Source organism: Colobus angolensis, unplaced genomic scaffold (assembly GCF_000951035.1).
Source record: "Colobus angolensis palliatus isolate OR3802 unplaced genomic scaffold, Cang.pa_1.0 Scaffold27, whole genome shotgun sequence".
Lineage (NCBI taxonomy): Eukaryota > Metazoa > Chordata > Mammalia > Primates > Cercopithecidae > Colobus > Colobus angolensis.
The window spans coordinates 11,972,192-11,989,430 of NW_012115932.1; the positions used below are offsets into that span (position 1 = coordinate 11,972,192).

The following is a 17,239-nucleotide window of genomic DNA, read 5'->3' on the forward strand; positions in this document are numbered from 1 at the left end:
AGTTTGGCTGGATATGAAATTTTGGGCTGAAAATTCTTTTCTTTAAGAGTGTTGAATATTGGCCGCCACTCTCTTCTGGTTTGTAGAGTTTCTGCTGAGAAATCTGCTGTTAGTCTGATGGGCTTCCCTTTATGGGTAACCCAACCTTTCTCTCTGGCTGCCCTTAATATTTTTTCCTTCATTTCAACTTTAGTGAATCTGACAATTATATATTTTGGAGTTGCTCTTCTTGAGGAGTATCTTTGTGGTGTTCTCTGTATTTCCTGAATTTGAATGTTGGCCTGCCTTGCTAGGTTAGAGAAGTTCTCCTGGATAATATCCTGAAGAGTGTTTTGCAACTTGGCTCCATTCTCCCTGTCACTTTCAGGTACACCAATCAGACATAGATTTGGTCTTTTCACATAGTCCCATATTTATTGGAGGCTTTGTTCATTTCTTTTTACTGTTTTTTCTCTAAACTTCTCTTCTCACTTCTTTTCATTCATTTGATCTTCAATCACTGATACCCTTCCTTCCACTTGATTGAATCGGCTACTGAAGTTTGTGCATGTGTCATGTGGTTCTCGCCCAATGGTTTTCAGCTCCATCAAGTCATTTAAGGTCTTTTCTATGCTGTTTATTCTAGTTAGCCATTTGTCTAATCTTTTTTCAAGGTTTTTAGCTTCTTTGCAATGGGTTCAAACATCCTCCTTTAGCTCGGAGAAGTTTGTTATTACCAATCATCTGAAGCCTTCTTCTCTCAGCTCATCAAAGTCATTCTCTGTCCAGCTTTGTTCCATTTCTGGCGAGGAGCTGCATTCCTTTGGAGGAGAAGAGGCACTCTGATTTTTAGAATTTTCAGCTTTTCTGCTCTGGTTTCTCCTCATCTTTGTGGTTCTCTCTACCTTTGGTCTTTGATGATGGTGACATACAGATGGGGTTTTGGTGTGGATGTCCTTTCCGTTTGTTAGTTTTCCTTCTAACAGGCAGGACCCTCTGCTGCAGGTCTGTTGGAGTTTGTTGGAGGTCCACTCCAGACCCTGTTTGCCTGGGTGTCACCAGTGGAGGCTGCAGAACAGCAAATATTGCAGAATGGCAAATGTTGCTGCCTGATCTTTCCTCTGGAAGCTTCATCTCAGAGGGGCACCTGGCTATATGAGGTGTCAGTCGGCCCCTACTGGGAGATGTCTCCCAGTTGGGCTACTCAGGGGTCAGGGACCCACTTGAGGAGGCAGTCTGTCCTTTCTCAGATCTCAAACTCCATGCTGGGAGAACCACTACTCTCTTCAAAGCTGTCAGACAAGGATGTTTAAGTCTGCAGAAGTTTCTGCTGCCTTTTGTTCAGCTATGCCCTGTCCCCAGAGGTGGAGTCTACAGAGGCAGGCAGGCCTCCTTAAGCTGCGGTGGGCTCCACCCAGTTCGAGCTTCCCAGCCAATTTGTTTACCTACTCAAGCCTCAGCAATGGTGTACACCCCTCCCCCAGCCTCACTGCTGCCTTCCTGTTTGATCTCAGACTGCTGTGCTCACAGTGAGCGAGGCTCTGTGGGCATGGGACCCTCTGAACCAGGCTCAGGATATAATCTCCTGGTGTGCCATTTGCTAAGACCATTGGAAAAGCACAGTATTAGGGTGGGGGTGTCCCAATTTTCCAGGTACCATCTGTCATGGCTTCCCTTGGCTAAGAAAGGGAATTCCCCGACCTCTTGAGCTTCCTAGGTGAGGCAATGCCTTGCCCTACTTCAGTTCACACTCTATGGGCTGCACCCACTGTCCAACAAGCCCCAGTGAGATGAACCTGGTACCTCAGTTGGAAATGCAGAAATCATCCATCTTCCGTGATGCTCACGCTGGGAGCTGTAGACTGGAGCTGTTCCTATTTGGCTATCTTGGAACTCCAGCAACAAGTCTCCCACTCTTAAGTGTTGGAGGAAGTTCATATCCAAAAGGAGGAAGATTAATTATAAATTAGTGGCAAGTTTTTTTTTTCAAAGAATCATGAGATTTTGCTGAGGATGGAAACAAGAAGAAGTAATAGAGGTTTTTAAAAAAAATAATTTCAACTTTCTTTTTAGACTCGGAGGTACATAAGCAAGTTTGTTACCTGGATATGTTGCATGATGCTAAGTTTTGGGATGCAAATGATCCCATCACTCAGGTAGTGAACATAGCACTCAGTGGTTACCCAACAGTGAAAATTTTAATAGTTTTTCAGCCCTTGCCCCCTCCCTCTCTGACCTCTCTAGTAGTCCCCAGTGTCTATTGTTCCATCTTTATTTCTGTGAGTACCCAATGCTTAGCTCCCACTTATAAGTGAGAATATGTCATGTTTGGTCTTCTGTTCCTATATTTATTTGCTTAGAATCATGGCCTCCAACTACATCCATGTTGCTGAAAAGAATATGATTTCATTCTTTATGACTGCATAGTATTCCAGGGTGTATATGTACCCCTTTTTTTTATCTACCATTGGTAGGCACCTAGGTTGATCCCATCTTTACTATCGTGAATAGTGCTGCAATGAACATATGAGTGCATGTGTCTTTTTGGTAGAACAATTTGTTTTCTTTTGGATACCCAGTAATAGGATTACTGGGTTGAATGGTAACTCTGTTTTAATTTACTCGAGAAATTTCCAAACTGTTTTCCACAGTGGCTGAATTAATTCACATTCCCATCAACAGTGTGTAAGTGTTTGCTTTTCTTCACAGCCATGCCAGCATGTTGTTTTTTGACTTTTTAATGATAGCCATTTTGACTTGTGCGAGATGGTAACTCATTGTGGTTTTGATTTACATTTTGATAGAGGTATTTCAGAAGGGGTAGTCAGGGAAGCCCTTTCTCAGGTCATGATATTTAGGCAAAGGCAGGATTAATGAGAAGAGATCAGGAGAAAGAATAGGCCAGGCAGAGGGAATGGCTGGTGCAAAGGCCCTGAGGCTGGGATGAGCTTGGCATCTTCCAGGAACAGAGAGAAGAGCAGTGTGACTGGAAAACATACAGGTAGAATGGTGTTTAGGGAATTGGGAAGGGGCCGGCTCCCAAAGCCACTTACGGACCAAGTACAGCCAACACCCAGGAAAGCCATCCAGACCTTTCCAGGCACCCTTTTTTCTCTGCCCCAGTGGGATGTCTCCCTGTCCTCAGGCCAGCCTGCTCTGCCCAGGTCTGACCCTAGCACTGCTAAGCTCTTCCTTCCTCCTTCTCATCCGCTCAGTGGTATCGTGAGGGGACTTACAAACCAGGCCAGCCACCAGATATGCTGGCAGCTACAACTAGGTTCTTGGAAAAGATGGATCTGTCCCCCATAATTGTTAAAATTCATGCAAATCCAGCTTCAAATCCTTGCTTGGCCACCAACCAAGCTCAATGGCACTGGATCCATTCGTTAACTTCTCTAGAAACCACTGTTCTCTTCCGAGATGAGACTAGGGTTTTGGGGAGGATGGAATGCAGTAACACACATCAGCATTTGCTATTATGCCTGGCATCTAGCAAGTGCTCAGGCAAAAATAGGCTCTTATTTTTTATTATTACTTTTGCTGCTGCTGCAAGAGGACATGTAATGAAAGAATCAAGAATTCTGCCCTTGTAAGATGAATTCTCCCCAGCTGCTGATTTTAGGGAACCCTGTTTGGTTCCTCTCTAGCTTCCATCTGCTTGATTCTTGCCTGTGGAGCCTGACATGATGAGCTGCTACAGTCTGGAAATGCAGATGCTGTTTCCTGTCTGGAAGCTCAGGGGCTGGTTCTCATAGTGGCCCAAGCAGTGGTGCCTGCAGCTGGGCCTGTTGCATTTAGTTAAGTGACTCAGATACTGTAAGTAGGAACTGAGTAGGGAGTCCTGAAAAAGACAGGCAAGGCCACACTCAGGGAAGCCAGCCCCCACTGGAGCATGCTGTCATTCCTCCCCCTTCCCTGAGCACTCAGCCCCTTTGAAGGAGAGCAAAGAAATTGTGCTGAGCTTTAATGAGGAATCAGCCAGGCGCACTTTGCCACAGGCCTGGCTGGAGGCAGAAAGAGATGAACAGGCCCCCATGAGTGAGCGACCCACCGCAGCTAAGTCGTTCCCGCCGTCGCTGGGATGAGACCAGAGACCCTGTGGTCATGTGGCTTCAAGCAGCCCTAGCTCACACGTGCCGCTCCCCTGCATCCCACCAACTGCTGAGCGTGCCCTGCCATCTGAGGTAGAATCAACATCAGACGTAGTCAGGAGGCGGGCGAAGCTGCCAGTGCAGAGCGAGGGGAGTGGCAGGCTTCCCCGGGAAATGTCAGCATTTATTGCTTTTCCCGTTCGCGTTGACCCTCAGCAAGAAAACGTTCCAAATAGCAATGAAGTCATCCCCCCTTTTGGGGGGGTCCTGGACCCAGTAATAACATCCTCTGAAGGGCAATGAGTCTGTCTTTAACCTTGCCCTCTCTGGCAAGTGTGTATCAGTGTGGTTTCTAGAAGAATCTCTGGGCTGCCCGCTCCCTGCCTGTGGCTGCCTTCCCTTCTGGGAAAGTAACAGCCCCCGCTCCACGGTCCAGGCTCTGCTGCTCTCCTCCCGCTCCTCTGGAAACCCACTAAGTTATCTTAATTACCATTCCTCCTCGGTGTCTGCCAAGAAGTGGGGAGATTTATAATTGGATCAGTCAAATATTTGCTGTGGTTTATTTCTTTGCCTCTCGAGCTCTCGTAAAAGTTGCATTTTCATGCCACTTTGGGGTATGACTGATGACTCAAAGGCACAGCCCTCACATTGCATGCCAAAGTGGGTTATTTTTCAGAGGCCAGGGAAAAGGAGAGAACTGGGCGGGGAGAAGTGGTGTTTACTTTGGGTTATTGTGCTATCACCCTCTGGGTGGCTGCAAGAGACACAAGCGGCTTTGGGAGACAAACTTCCTCCGGCAGCCAGCCCATGCACAGACACATCCTTCTATTGGGATTTGCTCATGTGCCTCCTAAACCCCTTCCAGAGTTTCTGCAGACCTAATGGGTAGGACGTGCTACAGAGTAACCTCTTTAGTCAACAAGGCACAGTTTGGTCCCCCAAGCATCCCCATGTTCCAGATTGATCACAGTGAGGTCCTAGAACAGAGGAGCCAGATGTCCCCAGTACTAAGCCTGAGTTATTAATTCCCAGTGTTGAGGGATGAAAAGGAAACTCTGGCCAGGGCCTGAGCTTTTGGAAAATGCCCTCCTTCTAGTGACAGTCAGTCTGCCAAGCAAGCTGGCCAGGCTGCAGCCTAGGAATCCTAGAGAGCAGAGGCTCCCCTACACCAGATGGCCTCCTTGCAAACCAGCTTCTCACTTGCTCCCAGGCTCCCTATCCTGGAAGGCAGTCTCCATGGCTGGCTCAGTTTATCCTCCCCCTGCATTTCTAGCCTCCAGCCCTTGCCCAAGTTATAGCAGCAGTGAATGATGCTGTGTGATGCTGCTTGACACATGTTAATCTATGTATAGTGACTCTATGTACACTCTAGAGCACTTTGAGATAGAAAGGAGAAACAAGAGGTATAAACTGGGAAACTCCTGGGAAATTGTGATAAACAAACACCCTACACATAATAGAGTGGAATTTTACCAACAGAAGATGCTGCCATCTTTTCCTGGGCGATCCTGTCCTGTTGTCCTGTAAGAAATTATCTTGACCAGGCACGGTGGCTCATGCCTATAGTTCCAGCACTTTGGGAGGCCAAGGCAGGCAGATCACAAAGTCAGGAGTTCGAGACCAGCCTGGCCAACATAGTGAAATCCCGTCTCTACTAAAGATACAACACATTACCCGGGTGTGGTAGCAGGTGCCTGTAATCCCAGCTACTCAGGAGCCTGAGACAGGAAAATTGCTTGAACCCAAGAGGTGGAGGTTGCAGTGAGCCAAGATCAAGCCATTGCATTCCAGCCTGGGCAACAGGGCGAGACTCCAAAAAACAAAAAAAGAAGAAGGAAGGAAGGAAGAAAGGAAGGAAGGAAGGAAGGAAGGAGGGAGGGAGGGAAGACAAGAAAGAAAGAGAGAAAGAGAGATAGAGAAAGAAAGAAAGAAAGAGAGAGAGAAAGAGAGAAAGAAAGAAAATGATCTTGAGGATCATTTGGCCTGTCCTGGGAAGGAAGAAGGGCAGTAGTTCTGAAGTCCTCACTCTTCACCACTCTACCCTGCAGATGAAACCCCTATCTTCCTGGAGTTTATGTTCTTCTGAGTAGAAAGACAACACACATAAAAATAAATTACATCATTTTAGGGGGTAAGAAGTGCTTTGAAGATAATAAAGCACAATAAAGGGCCACAGGATTGAGACACATCAAACACCATATCATATCAGAGTCAATATCTTCTCCAAGAGCCCCTGGCTAGCCAATTCTTCCTTAAATGAAAACTGCCCTCTGTGCTTCTGTTGGGGGGGACTCTGAGGAGCCAACCAAAATAGATGTCTTCTCTTTCCCCTGAAAAATGCCTCTTCTTAGAGTAATTTACTGGGCTGGACGGTGAGCACTGCCACTAGTCCTAAGCCATTTCCGTGTCCCTTGGCTGGTCAGGCGGTTCAGCAAGAGATGACTAATGCTCAAATTAGTAATGAGCAATGGCCCCACACAAGTAATCACCTTCAGCCAAACTCTTCCTCATGGGGGTGATTACTTGGACCCGAAATGAAGTAGATCCTTCTCACCTCGGCACCAAGGAAGTTACAGCCATTCCTCTGGCTGACAGCAATTTGTAGACATGGGTCTTTGCAGTTGGACATTTTCGAGGTTGCTAAGGAACAAATGCTTTGGTTAGAGAGGTCTCCAAAAGCAGCATCGGTTTGTCATATCACTTTAAATCATTTATTTTATCCCACAAAGACAGCTGGGACCAATGTGATATGGGGTAGAGAGAAGCTAAACACACTCATATCTTGAGAAATGGAGAAAATTTCAACTTCTAAGCAGTGGCCATCGCCAGTGCCCCATGTGTGAAACTAGAACCATGCGCTGCTCGTCATGATCATTATGATTTGCAAGTAGGTGACTCATAGTCCCTAGGTACTTAATAAAATGGTTATTATCTTCCTGGCCCTGCCCTAAGCATTATCTCATGTCATCCTTATAACCTCCCTGAATGTTAGGTGTGATTAATTCCCTGGTATGAAAACCAAGAAGAAGGTAAATGTAGAGGTGCCCAACATCAAAGAATAGTAAGTGACAGAGTCAGAATTCAAACCCAGGTGTGTCTGATGGCAAAGCCTTTGTGTTTAAGATTATAGAGTCTTTTGTTTTCAGTGATCACATTTCAGGTGGAAAAACTGGCGATTCTGACGATGGGAAATGCACATTAGGAGATTCCTGGAGTTTCATTCTATGAAGTTCGTAAAAGGGGTTATAGTTGATGTCTGTAACCCATAAAAACCTTTTTAGGGAAGGGAAAGTGGAGAGACTGCTTAATCCTACAGTGGTGGTTTTCATTGGCTAAAACCTACACTTTGAATGTTTCTCTGGAAGTCAGCATGCAAGTGACTTTTCTATGCAGTGATTTTGCAAGAGCTCACAAGATTAGTCCAGTTCTACTGGGGTTTTATCGATTTTCTTGTCAACAAGTAAGAAACATTGGTGTCCTCTTTGCCTTCTCCTTCATCCTCTCTGTCCAGCCCATGGTCAAGCCCTGTCACCTCTTCCTTAGAAATGTTCCTCCAAAGTTGTTCCCCTCTTCTCATTCACTGTCCTAATCAAACCCTATTTTACCTCACCCCTGGATTTCTGCAATCACTTCCTAATTGGTCCTCCTGCTTTCAGTTTTTCACCCTTTAGAATATCTCATATCCTTCCTACACACTAATTCTTCAAAACATCCCTTTCATCACATCAGTCACTGCTCAAGGGACTTCAATGGCTCCCACTTGCCTGCTACAGCATTTCACCTATTATTTAGAACAGGCCTCTCTTGGGTCCCATTTGACCTCCCCATCCCTTTATCCTGGTAGCCTTAGTTGACCACTCTGTCTCTCATTAATCACTTCCAATTCTGAACCTGGTTTCCACTGAAGCAAAGTTAAACTTTAATTGCTGGTTTATCCAAGGCCAGGCACTATAAGGGCATGAACATAAACACCAAGCCAATCTTTGTCTAAATTCTTGCTTGGCCACTTAGGAGCTGTGTGACTTTGGAAAGGTTGCTTGACTTCTCTGAGCCTCAGCTTTCTTATCTGTAAAATATGGATGTAAATAATACCAAGATAGGTACCAAATCAGGGTTTCTTCAAGAACTGAATAAAATGATGATAATGATCATGATGGCTAACATGTATTTTGTGTTTGCTGGGTGCCAGGCACTGTTCTAAATATTATCTGAATCCTCACAACAACCCCGTAACATAGATACTCTTATTTTCCATTTTGCCAATAGGGAAACTGAGGCACAGACAGGAGAAGCTAGTAAACACCTCATTCAGGATTCTCTCAGGCTCCATAGCCCTCATCATGGCCATTCTGCTGTGCCATTTCTCCTAGTAAATGATCAATAAAATGGTAGCTGGTAACATGCGTTCATAATTATTTATCTGAAACTCTCAGGGAACCAATTATGTTTTGGAATTCATAATTTGGAGGATTATGGAAAAGTTATACTTTGCATATCCTCTGTATTATATAATACAGAGGGGGACTAGAGCAACAGCGTGTACCACTCCCTCCACCACACACACGCACACGCACACACACACACACACACACACGACACACACATATAAACAAAAGAAAAACTTTGGGTTAAAGCTCTTTGGATTTCAGGACAGAAGATAAGAGATTGTGACTCAGAGTAATGAAAGTATTAATAGTAGCGATCATTATGAAGCATAATAAATAATGACTGTCATTGTTACACGTTTTGCAGCTCTTGTTTTCCTGAATAAGTTCATAGCAAAATGTGCTACAAAAAAGGTCTTTCTCCATTAACAAATGGGTAGGAGGGGAAGGTGCCACGTATGGGACCACATCTGCACCTTGTCTCATACATGGTACTCTCTCTTCTTTTCCCAGTATGACTTCATGGAACGTCTGGACGGGAAGGAGAAGTGGAGTGTGGTTGAGTCTCCCAGGGAACGCCGGAGCATACAGACCTTGGTTCAGAACGAAGCCGTGTTTGTGCAGTACCTGGATGTGGGCCTGTGGCATCTGGCCTTCTACAATGACGGAAAAGACAAAGAGATGGTTTCCTTCAACACTGTTGTCCTAGGTAGGTGTGGGATCTCTGAGATGGTACACCATGAAGGGAAGATGGAAATGTTCTGGGCTTCTCTGCAGAAAACACATCTTCTAAGGTAGTTTCTAGTACAGATGACAACCAACAAGGATCCTTTGTTTAGGCCTTATAGTGTCACACACCTGAAACTAGCTCTGATTAAATGGAAATGCTGCTTAAACCATGAAAGAGCCACCAAGGATGAAATGGAGGTTAAGAGTTTAGGTCAGACTGCCTGGGTTGAGTCCTGACCACAAAACCTAAGCAAATCACTTGACTTTGATAAGCCTCAGTTTCCTCATAGTAAAATAGAGCTAACATGAATGCCCACTTCATTGGGCCATTGTGGGGATTAAATAAAATAAATATATAAATCTCTAAGCATATAGTAGAGAAACTACTGGCAATTCACACCAGCTCGGAATTTTTCTTAAAAATTAAGGGAACCTCAAAATATTAATAAAAAGTGATTTTTTAAAACTTTAAATCAGATAAATTATATAGACATTTAAAAATCATGTTTTCATTCTTAAGTAGGTAAATCTCAAAGTGTTTTAATTAAGTACTTATCATTTTGGCATAGGGTAGCCCTGCCTTCTATTAGCTGCCAAGGGAAAAGCGAAGTTTCAACCAAAATGTCCTTATACATGCAATAAAAAGCTCTAAAACGGTCATTCGCTTGAGGAAGGTTTCATAAAGTTTTTCTACAACAAACCCTAAGTATGTTAACAAGCAAAGAAGCTGCAGATATTTTCATTAAAGTTACGTTATTGGGATTTTTAATCTTCCCCCTGACAATAATAATTGATCCTGGGTAGAACCTCTGTGAATCAGGGGACATTAACAGACCCATTTAAAAGAAGAATAAATTGAGATTCAGAAAGCTGAATCTCTCAAAGACCCAGGCTGTGGAAACAGTGGAAATGGCATGGGCTTCTAGGTCTTGTCCACTGCCTTTGTACAACACCATGTGTCCCAACAACTTTTAGCTGTAGATCTCAAGATTCACTGGCGAAGCCCACACAGGGTGGCTTCTTGAAGAAAGACTTGGTAGCTCCAGCATTAAATCCAAGATTTGCTTCCCCACATGTTAACTGCGCAATTCACTTATCTCTCTGAGCCTCAGTTTCATCATCTGTGAAAAGGTAATGACCATATCCAGAAGTAGAGGGTGATGTGAGTATCATGACAAATAAAACGTGTGTGGCATGAGTTGGTGGTCACTAAGTGACATCTGATTTTTTTTCTTTAAGAATACATCTAGTATTGCTGTTTTTCCGTTGATTACATTTTAAGAACTTTTCTATTGGCCCCATGGATTTTCCTGAGGGGCTCCCTGATTCTTCAAAGAGCTGTGTAATCCATCCTGAAATTCAGGTGGCAATTCTTCATCAGTGGCCACACTTCAGAATGGTGTGAAATCACATCGAGTTTTGGTACTGACCATGGGATTCACACCAATCCTTATTCCCTCTGCTAAGCGAAGGCTGACCCTATCAAGGCTGGCCAAATGCTCCAAAGCAGGAGTTGGCTCCACTGTAGCCCATGGGCTGAATCTGGCCCACTGCCTGTTTTTTTGAATAAAGTTTTATTGGAGCACAGCCCCATACATCTGTTTACATATTGTCTATGGCAGCTTTCCCACTGTCACGGCAGAGTTGAGTCATTGCAGCGGAGACCATATGGCCCACAAAGCCTAAATCGTTACTCTCTGTCCCTTTACAGACAAAGTTTGCCAACCCCTACTCTAAAGTCGTGTCATAAACTTTGTATAATGAAAGTCAGTGGAGAAGCGTTCCACAAAGGGAAAATACCCAGAATTAGGTTAGGTACCAATGGGGAAGAAAAGTAATAGGGTAGAGACTAGCTCACAAAAGGAAAAAACTAGAAACAAATTTGGAACCAGCTTGAGATGTTGAGATTTTTTTAAATCTTTAGTTTAAGAACATGATGAGAAATGACTTCCTTTGTGTCGCTTTGTGTTTAAACTCAAGAGGCTTGACACATATGTGACAGCACACACCCTGCACAGCAGCTGGCTCAGCTGGGGTCTACAAGAATTCAGAGAAGTGGTTCATAACAACAAGAACAGCTATGCATTTATAGAGCGTCAACAGTGTGCTAGCCCCGGTATTATGCCTTCGTGTCTCTTGCTTCCTCAACCCATGGAGTAGCCACATGAGGTAACACTATCACAATTCTCTGCATTTTCCAACTGAGGAAGCCAAGGCTGAATGCAGTTAGAAAACTTGCCCAAGGTCACACACAGCCAGGAAAAGGTGAAATCAGGATTCATACTTTCCAGAGCCTGTGCTCTTAACCACTGGATTTCTTTGGATTCTAGCCAACTAAATCCTTTTCCCTCTAAACTTAGCACATTTTCTGGGGTTCAGATTATTTCACGACAGCTTCTGTCCTCCTTCTCCTTTATTCACATGGACACAGGCATTGTGGTAGTGAAATTCCCTTCCCACAGGCCATCACCCACCCTGGCCTGTTAGAGCTGGGAATAGCAATTCTCCCAAGAGGATTTCTCTTGTCTGGACTGTATCTCAAAGAGAAAGTCAAAGGTAATCGGCCTAATAGTTGGGCAGACATCTTGATGGAGCAATGATAGTAATTGGCCTGAAATGCAGGGAAAAGAACAGTGTTTTATTTGATTCAGAGGTTCTCCCACACATAACTATCATCAGAACGTTCTCCATCAAGAGCAGCCAGGAGTGCTATAAACCCCCGTGATGTGAAACAGAAGGAAAATGTCAGACAGGTGTCAACCAGCGATCACACTAAATATACCTTTGACTTGGGGAAGTCTTTTGATGTGTTTTGGAGAGAAGCAGCCTGCTTTCAGAAATGAGTTTCTTCTCGAGACAATAGAACAGCTTTCTGGAAGCACGATGCTAGCCTCCACTTAGGTAAAATCCCATTTCCTGGGCTTGATCTCACTTCTGGAGGCCACTTCTTCCTCAAGAAAATGTAAACAAAAAGGAAAACTGATAATATCCTAAAAATATTTAACTGAGTGTTGGAGAAAGGGGATTGCGAGCTCCTTTTTATTTGAGCTTTGCCACATCATTGTTTTTCCCTCAGAAAATATCAAAATACTTTCAATATGAGTTGTTGGGAAAGTTAAATGAAAAATACTCTTTATGACAATTTCTGTTTATTTAGGATTCTCCTCCCCCACATGCAGACACACACACACAGACACACATACAAACACACTCAGAGACACACACACATAGACATACATAGACACACACACAGACACACACATAGACACACACACACATAGACACACACACATAGTCATACACAGACACCTAGACACACATACACACACACACAGACATACATAGACACACACACAGACATACAGACACACACAGACACAAACACATAGTCATACACAGACACACACACAGACACACACACACATACACACAGACACACACATAGACACACATACACACACACAGACATACATAGACACACACACATACACACATACACAGACACACACACACAGACACACATAGACACACACACACATAGACACACACACATAGTCATACACAGACACCTAGACACACATACACACACACACAGACATACATAGACACACACACAGACATACAGACACACACAGACACAAACACATAGTCATACACAGACACACACACAGACACACACACACATACACACAGACACACACATAGACACACATACACACACACAGACATACATAGACACACACACATACACACATACACAGACACACACACACAGACACACAGACACACACACAGACATACACAGACACACAGACACACACACATGGACACACACAGACACACACAGAGACATACATAGACACACACACATACACACACACACATAGACATACACAGATACACACAGACATACACAGACACACACACATAGACAGACATACACACAGACACACAAACACATAGACATACACAGATCCACACACACACAGAGACATACACAGACACACACAGAGAGACATAGACACACACACAGAAATACACATACATAGACATACGCATGCACACAGACACACACACACACATAGACATACACAGACACACAGACACACACACGCAGACACACATGTACACACAAACACAGACACACACATACACACAGACACACATACACAGACATACACAGACACACACACATAGACATACACAGACACACAGACACACACACATAGAAACATACACACACATACACACATACACACACACATACACACAGACATACACATATAAATACACAGACACACAAACACATAGACATACACAGGCACACAGACACACACACATAGATATACACACACACACATAGACATAGACACACACACAGACACACACACATAGGCATAGACACCCAGACACACACAGACATAGACATACACAGACACACACACACATAAGCACACTTGGACAACTTTTTACCAAGGACCTCTTGTATACCAAGCATTGAAAATACCTGGATGAACAGTTCAGATGGAGAGCTTGGTGAGAGAAGATAGATACATATGCCGGGTGCAGTGGCTAAAGCCTGTAATCCCAGCACTTTGGGAGGCCAAGACAGGCGGATCATGAGGTTAGGAGATCGAGACCATCCTGGCGAACACGGTGAAACCCTGTCTCTACTAAAAAATACAAAAAACTAGCCAGGCGAGGTGGTGGGGGCCTGTAGTCCCAGCTACTCTGGAGGCGAGTCAGGAGAATGGCGTGAACCCGGGAGGCGGAGCTTGCAGTGAGCCGAGATCTGGCCACTGCACTCCAGCCTGGGCAACAGAGCGAGACTCCATCTCAAAAAAAAAAAAAAAGAAGAAGAAGCTAGATATATATAAGAATTACAAGAGCAAAGAGGAAGTGGTACAAAGCCCAGATCGAGGAAAGTGAGGAAGACATCCAGGAGCTGAGACACAATGATAAATACCTCAAGTGAAACCCTCCAGCCAAGCAAAGAAACTGTGCAAAGATCTCTGGCCTTTTCCATGGGATTGTGGTGGCAAAGAGCTCCCTGGACCTTTGCTGCTTGACTGCCAAAAACATAAGTTTTGAGAACAGGGAGCCTTGACCTCAGGAATGTCAGTTTCCACCAAACCATCCCCAGACCCAGATGCTCAATGAGAAACAATCTCTACCTCACCGTAGGAATGACTTCAAAAAATGCAAGCTGGAGAATGATGTTCCTCTGTTTAAATGTTTCATTTATACCCAGAAGTTCCAGAATAGAACCCAAGCCATCCACATGACCTATAGCAGGGGTCTTCAACCCTAGGGCCACAGATCAGTATTCACCATAATGTCGAATTGGTGGAAGCCCTGAGCTTGTTTTCCTGCAGCTGGATGATCCCATCTGGAGGTTATGGGAGACAGTGATAGATCATCAGGCATTACATTCTCATAAGGAGCATGTAACCCAGATCCCTCACATGTACAGATCACAATGAGGTCTGTGGCCCATTAGGAACTGGGCCACAGAGCAAGAGGGGAGCAGTGGGCAAGCAAGTGAAGCTTTATCTTTATTTATAGCTGCTCTTCATTGCTTGCATTAGCACCTGAGCTCCGCCCCCTGTCAGATCAGCAGCAGCATTAGATTATCATATGAGGGCAAACCCTGTTGTGAACTGTGCATGCAAGGGATCTAGGTTGTGTGCTCCTTATGAGAATCTAAAGCCTGATGATACGTCACTGTCTCCCATCACCCCTAGATGGGACCACCTAGTTGCAGAAAAACAAGCTCAGGACTCCCATTGATTCGACATTATGGTGAGTTGTATAGTTATTTCATTATATATTACAATGTAATAATAATAGAAATAAAATACACAATAAATGTATGTGCTTGAATCATGCCGGAACCATCCCCAAGCCCCAGTCTGTAGAAAAATTGTCTTCCATGGAACCAGTCCCTGGTGGCAAAAAGGTTGGAGACTGCTGGCCTACACGTCCCTGGATGATCCGTCTCCCTGTCTGGATCTCTCCAAACTCAACTAATGTCACACTCTCCCTTGTTTGCTATCCTGCATCCATATTGGATTCAGTTCCTCTCTTTCCTACCCCAGAGCCTTTGCATAAGCTGTTCCTCTGACCTGGAATACCCTTCCCTCAGCTCTTTGCTTGCTAGTTTCAGCTCATCCTTCAGAGTCACCTGCATAGAGTAGAGAGGCCCTCCCTGAACACTGTCTTTAGGTAGCTTCCTCCCATTACTCCATCTCAGTATCCTATTCTCTTCAAAGGACTTATTGTAATTTTTACTTATTTAATTTGCTTGATTTTTTTTGGCTTATATTCTCTATTATTGTGCAAAGCTTTATGAGGGCTTTGCATATGAGGAGACTATATCTGTCTTTTTCACCGTGGTATCTCCAATGCCTTGTTATATAGTGCCTTGCATAATATAAGTGCTCAGTTAGTAGACTGAATCTTATGTAAGAATGTGACAGATCTGAGACCTTACCCTAATTGCAAGCTAACACGTTAGCCTGACACAGTCTCATGGATGCCATCAGAAGACAGGAGACTCATGGGTCAGAGATAAGGGACTTTATTACTCAGAGCAATGCAATATCCAGAGTGTCAGCACATGTTCTGGTTCCCCAAGCCCCAGTTCCCTCAGAGTAACTCCTCAGGGCCTCCCTCAGGTTGGGTGATGCCAGTATATATCGTGGGTTGCATTGCAGGAGAAAAACCCTGAGCTTACTGAACCCGAGTCTCTTAGAATAGGCAGTAAGCATGCTTATTCTTTGTTCCAGAGGGAGACATTGTCTTTACTCTACTGGGTGATAAGTAAACCTGCCCTTTACTCAGAAGAGAGACACTATTGCTGTCTCCCAAGGCTGTTCCCAATACAGACAGCCTTGAAAAGATAGTTCAGAACTAAGGCAGTCAAAGCCTGTGCTCTCAAGATGTTCAGAAACATGAGAGACCCAGGGAGAATGGTCTCCCAGCACCCTGTGAAATTGCTGTTTTGCTGATCCACAAAAGCACCTAATGCTTTTTGAATGAGTGATGAATAAATGAAACAAATAGGTAGCCACCTGGATGCTTCTCAGCCGACATTTACACAGCCAACCTCAAGGAGTTTCCGTCTGAAATGTTAATTATTGTTACACATTAAGGAAACTGGCTTGATGGGGTCTGTAGTCTTTTGTCTGATTTTGAAAAAGCAAATATACTCATTGAGTTTTCCTCACACTGCCAGAAACCAACTACAGTGTAGTTCTGGAAGATGAGAGCTGAGAAAGGAAACACTGTAGGAAGAAAACAAAATGGTATGATTCGGAGTTTCAATCCAGAGTGGGAGTAAATGGGAAATCAGGTTTAAAGGAAACACATCCTTTATCACTCTCAGGTAACTTCATTAGGAACAATTAGACTTCACAGCCTTTCATACTATGTCACCAGGTCAAAGTCCCCAACTCTCCAAGGGTGATACAACATCACATTTTGGGAATAGTGGCTTATATTTCCTTTTCATCATCTTAGTAATTTGGAACCTGAAAGTCTAAATATATTTTGTTTTAGGACAAAAATTAGGATGATGGGGTAATAATTTTTAAAGAATATGACTATTAAATGACCCTGTCTGACAGCTTTGAAGAGAGCTGTGCATCTCCCAGCATGGAGGCTGAGATCTGAGAATGGACAGACTGCCTGCTCATGTGGGTCCCTGACCCCTGAGTAGCCTAACTGGGAGACATCCTCCACTAGGTGCAGACTGACACCTCACACCTCACACGGTGGGGTACACCCCTGAGACGAAGCTTCCAGAGCAAGAATCAGACAGCAGCACTTGCTCTTCAGCGATATTCTATCTTCTGCAGCCTCCGCCACTGATACCCAGGCAAACAGGGTCTGGAGTGGTCCTCAAGCAAACTCCAACAGACCTACAACTGAGGGTCCTGACTGTTAGAAGGAAAACTAGCAAACAGAAAGGACACCCACACCAAAACCCCATCAGTATGTCACCAGCATCAAAGACCAAAGGCAGATAAAACCACAAAGATGGGGAAAAAGCAG

General features: G+C 44.3%; 1 protein-coding gene across 4 annotated transcripts in view; it reads left to right on the forward strand.

Annotated features, from left to right (window-relative positions):
• The window catches only part of TENM2 (teneurin transmembrane protein 2), a 984,758-nt gene that overhangs the window by 800,079 nt on the left and 167,440 nt on the right, over positions 1–17,239 (forward strand). For all 4 annotated transcript variants that reach the window (XM_011947738.1, XM_011947740.1, XM_011947741.1 and 1 more), the window contains one exon: positions 8,969–9,164. In XM_011947738.1, coding sequence (XP_011803128.1) covers positions 8,969–9,164 — 196 coding nt within the window. The remainder of the gene's footprint in view (positions 1–8,968; positions 9,165–17,239) is intronic.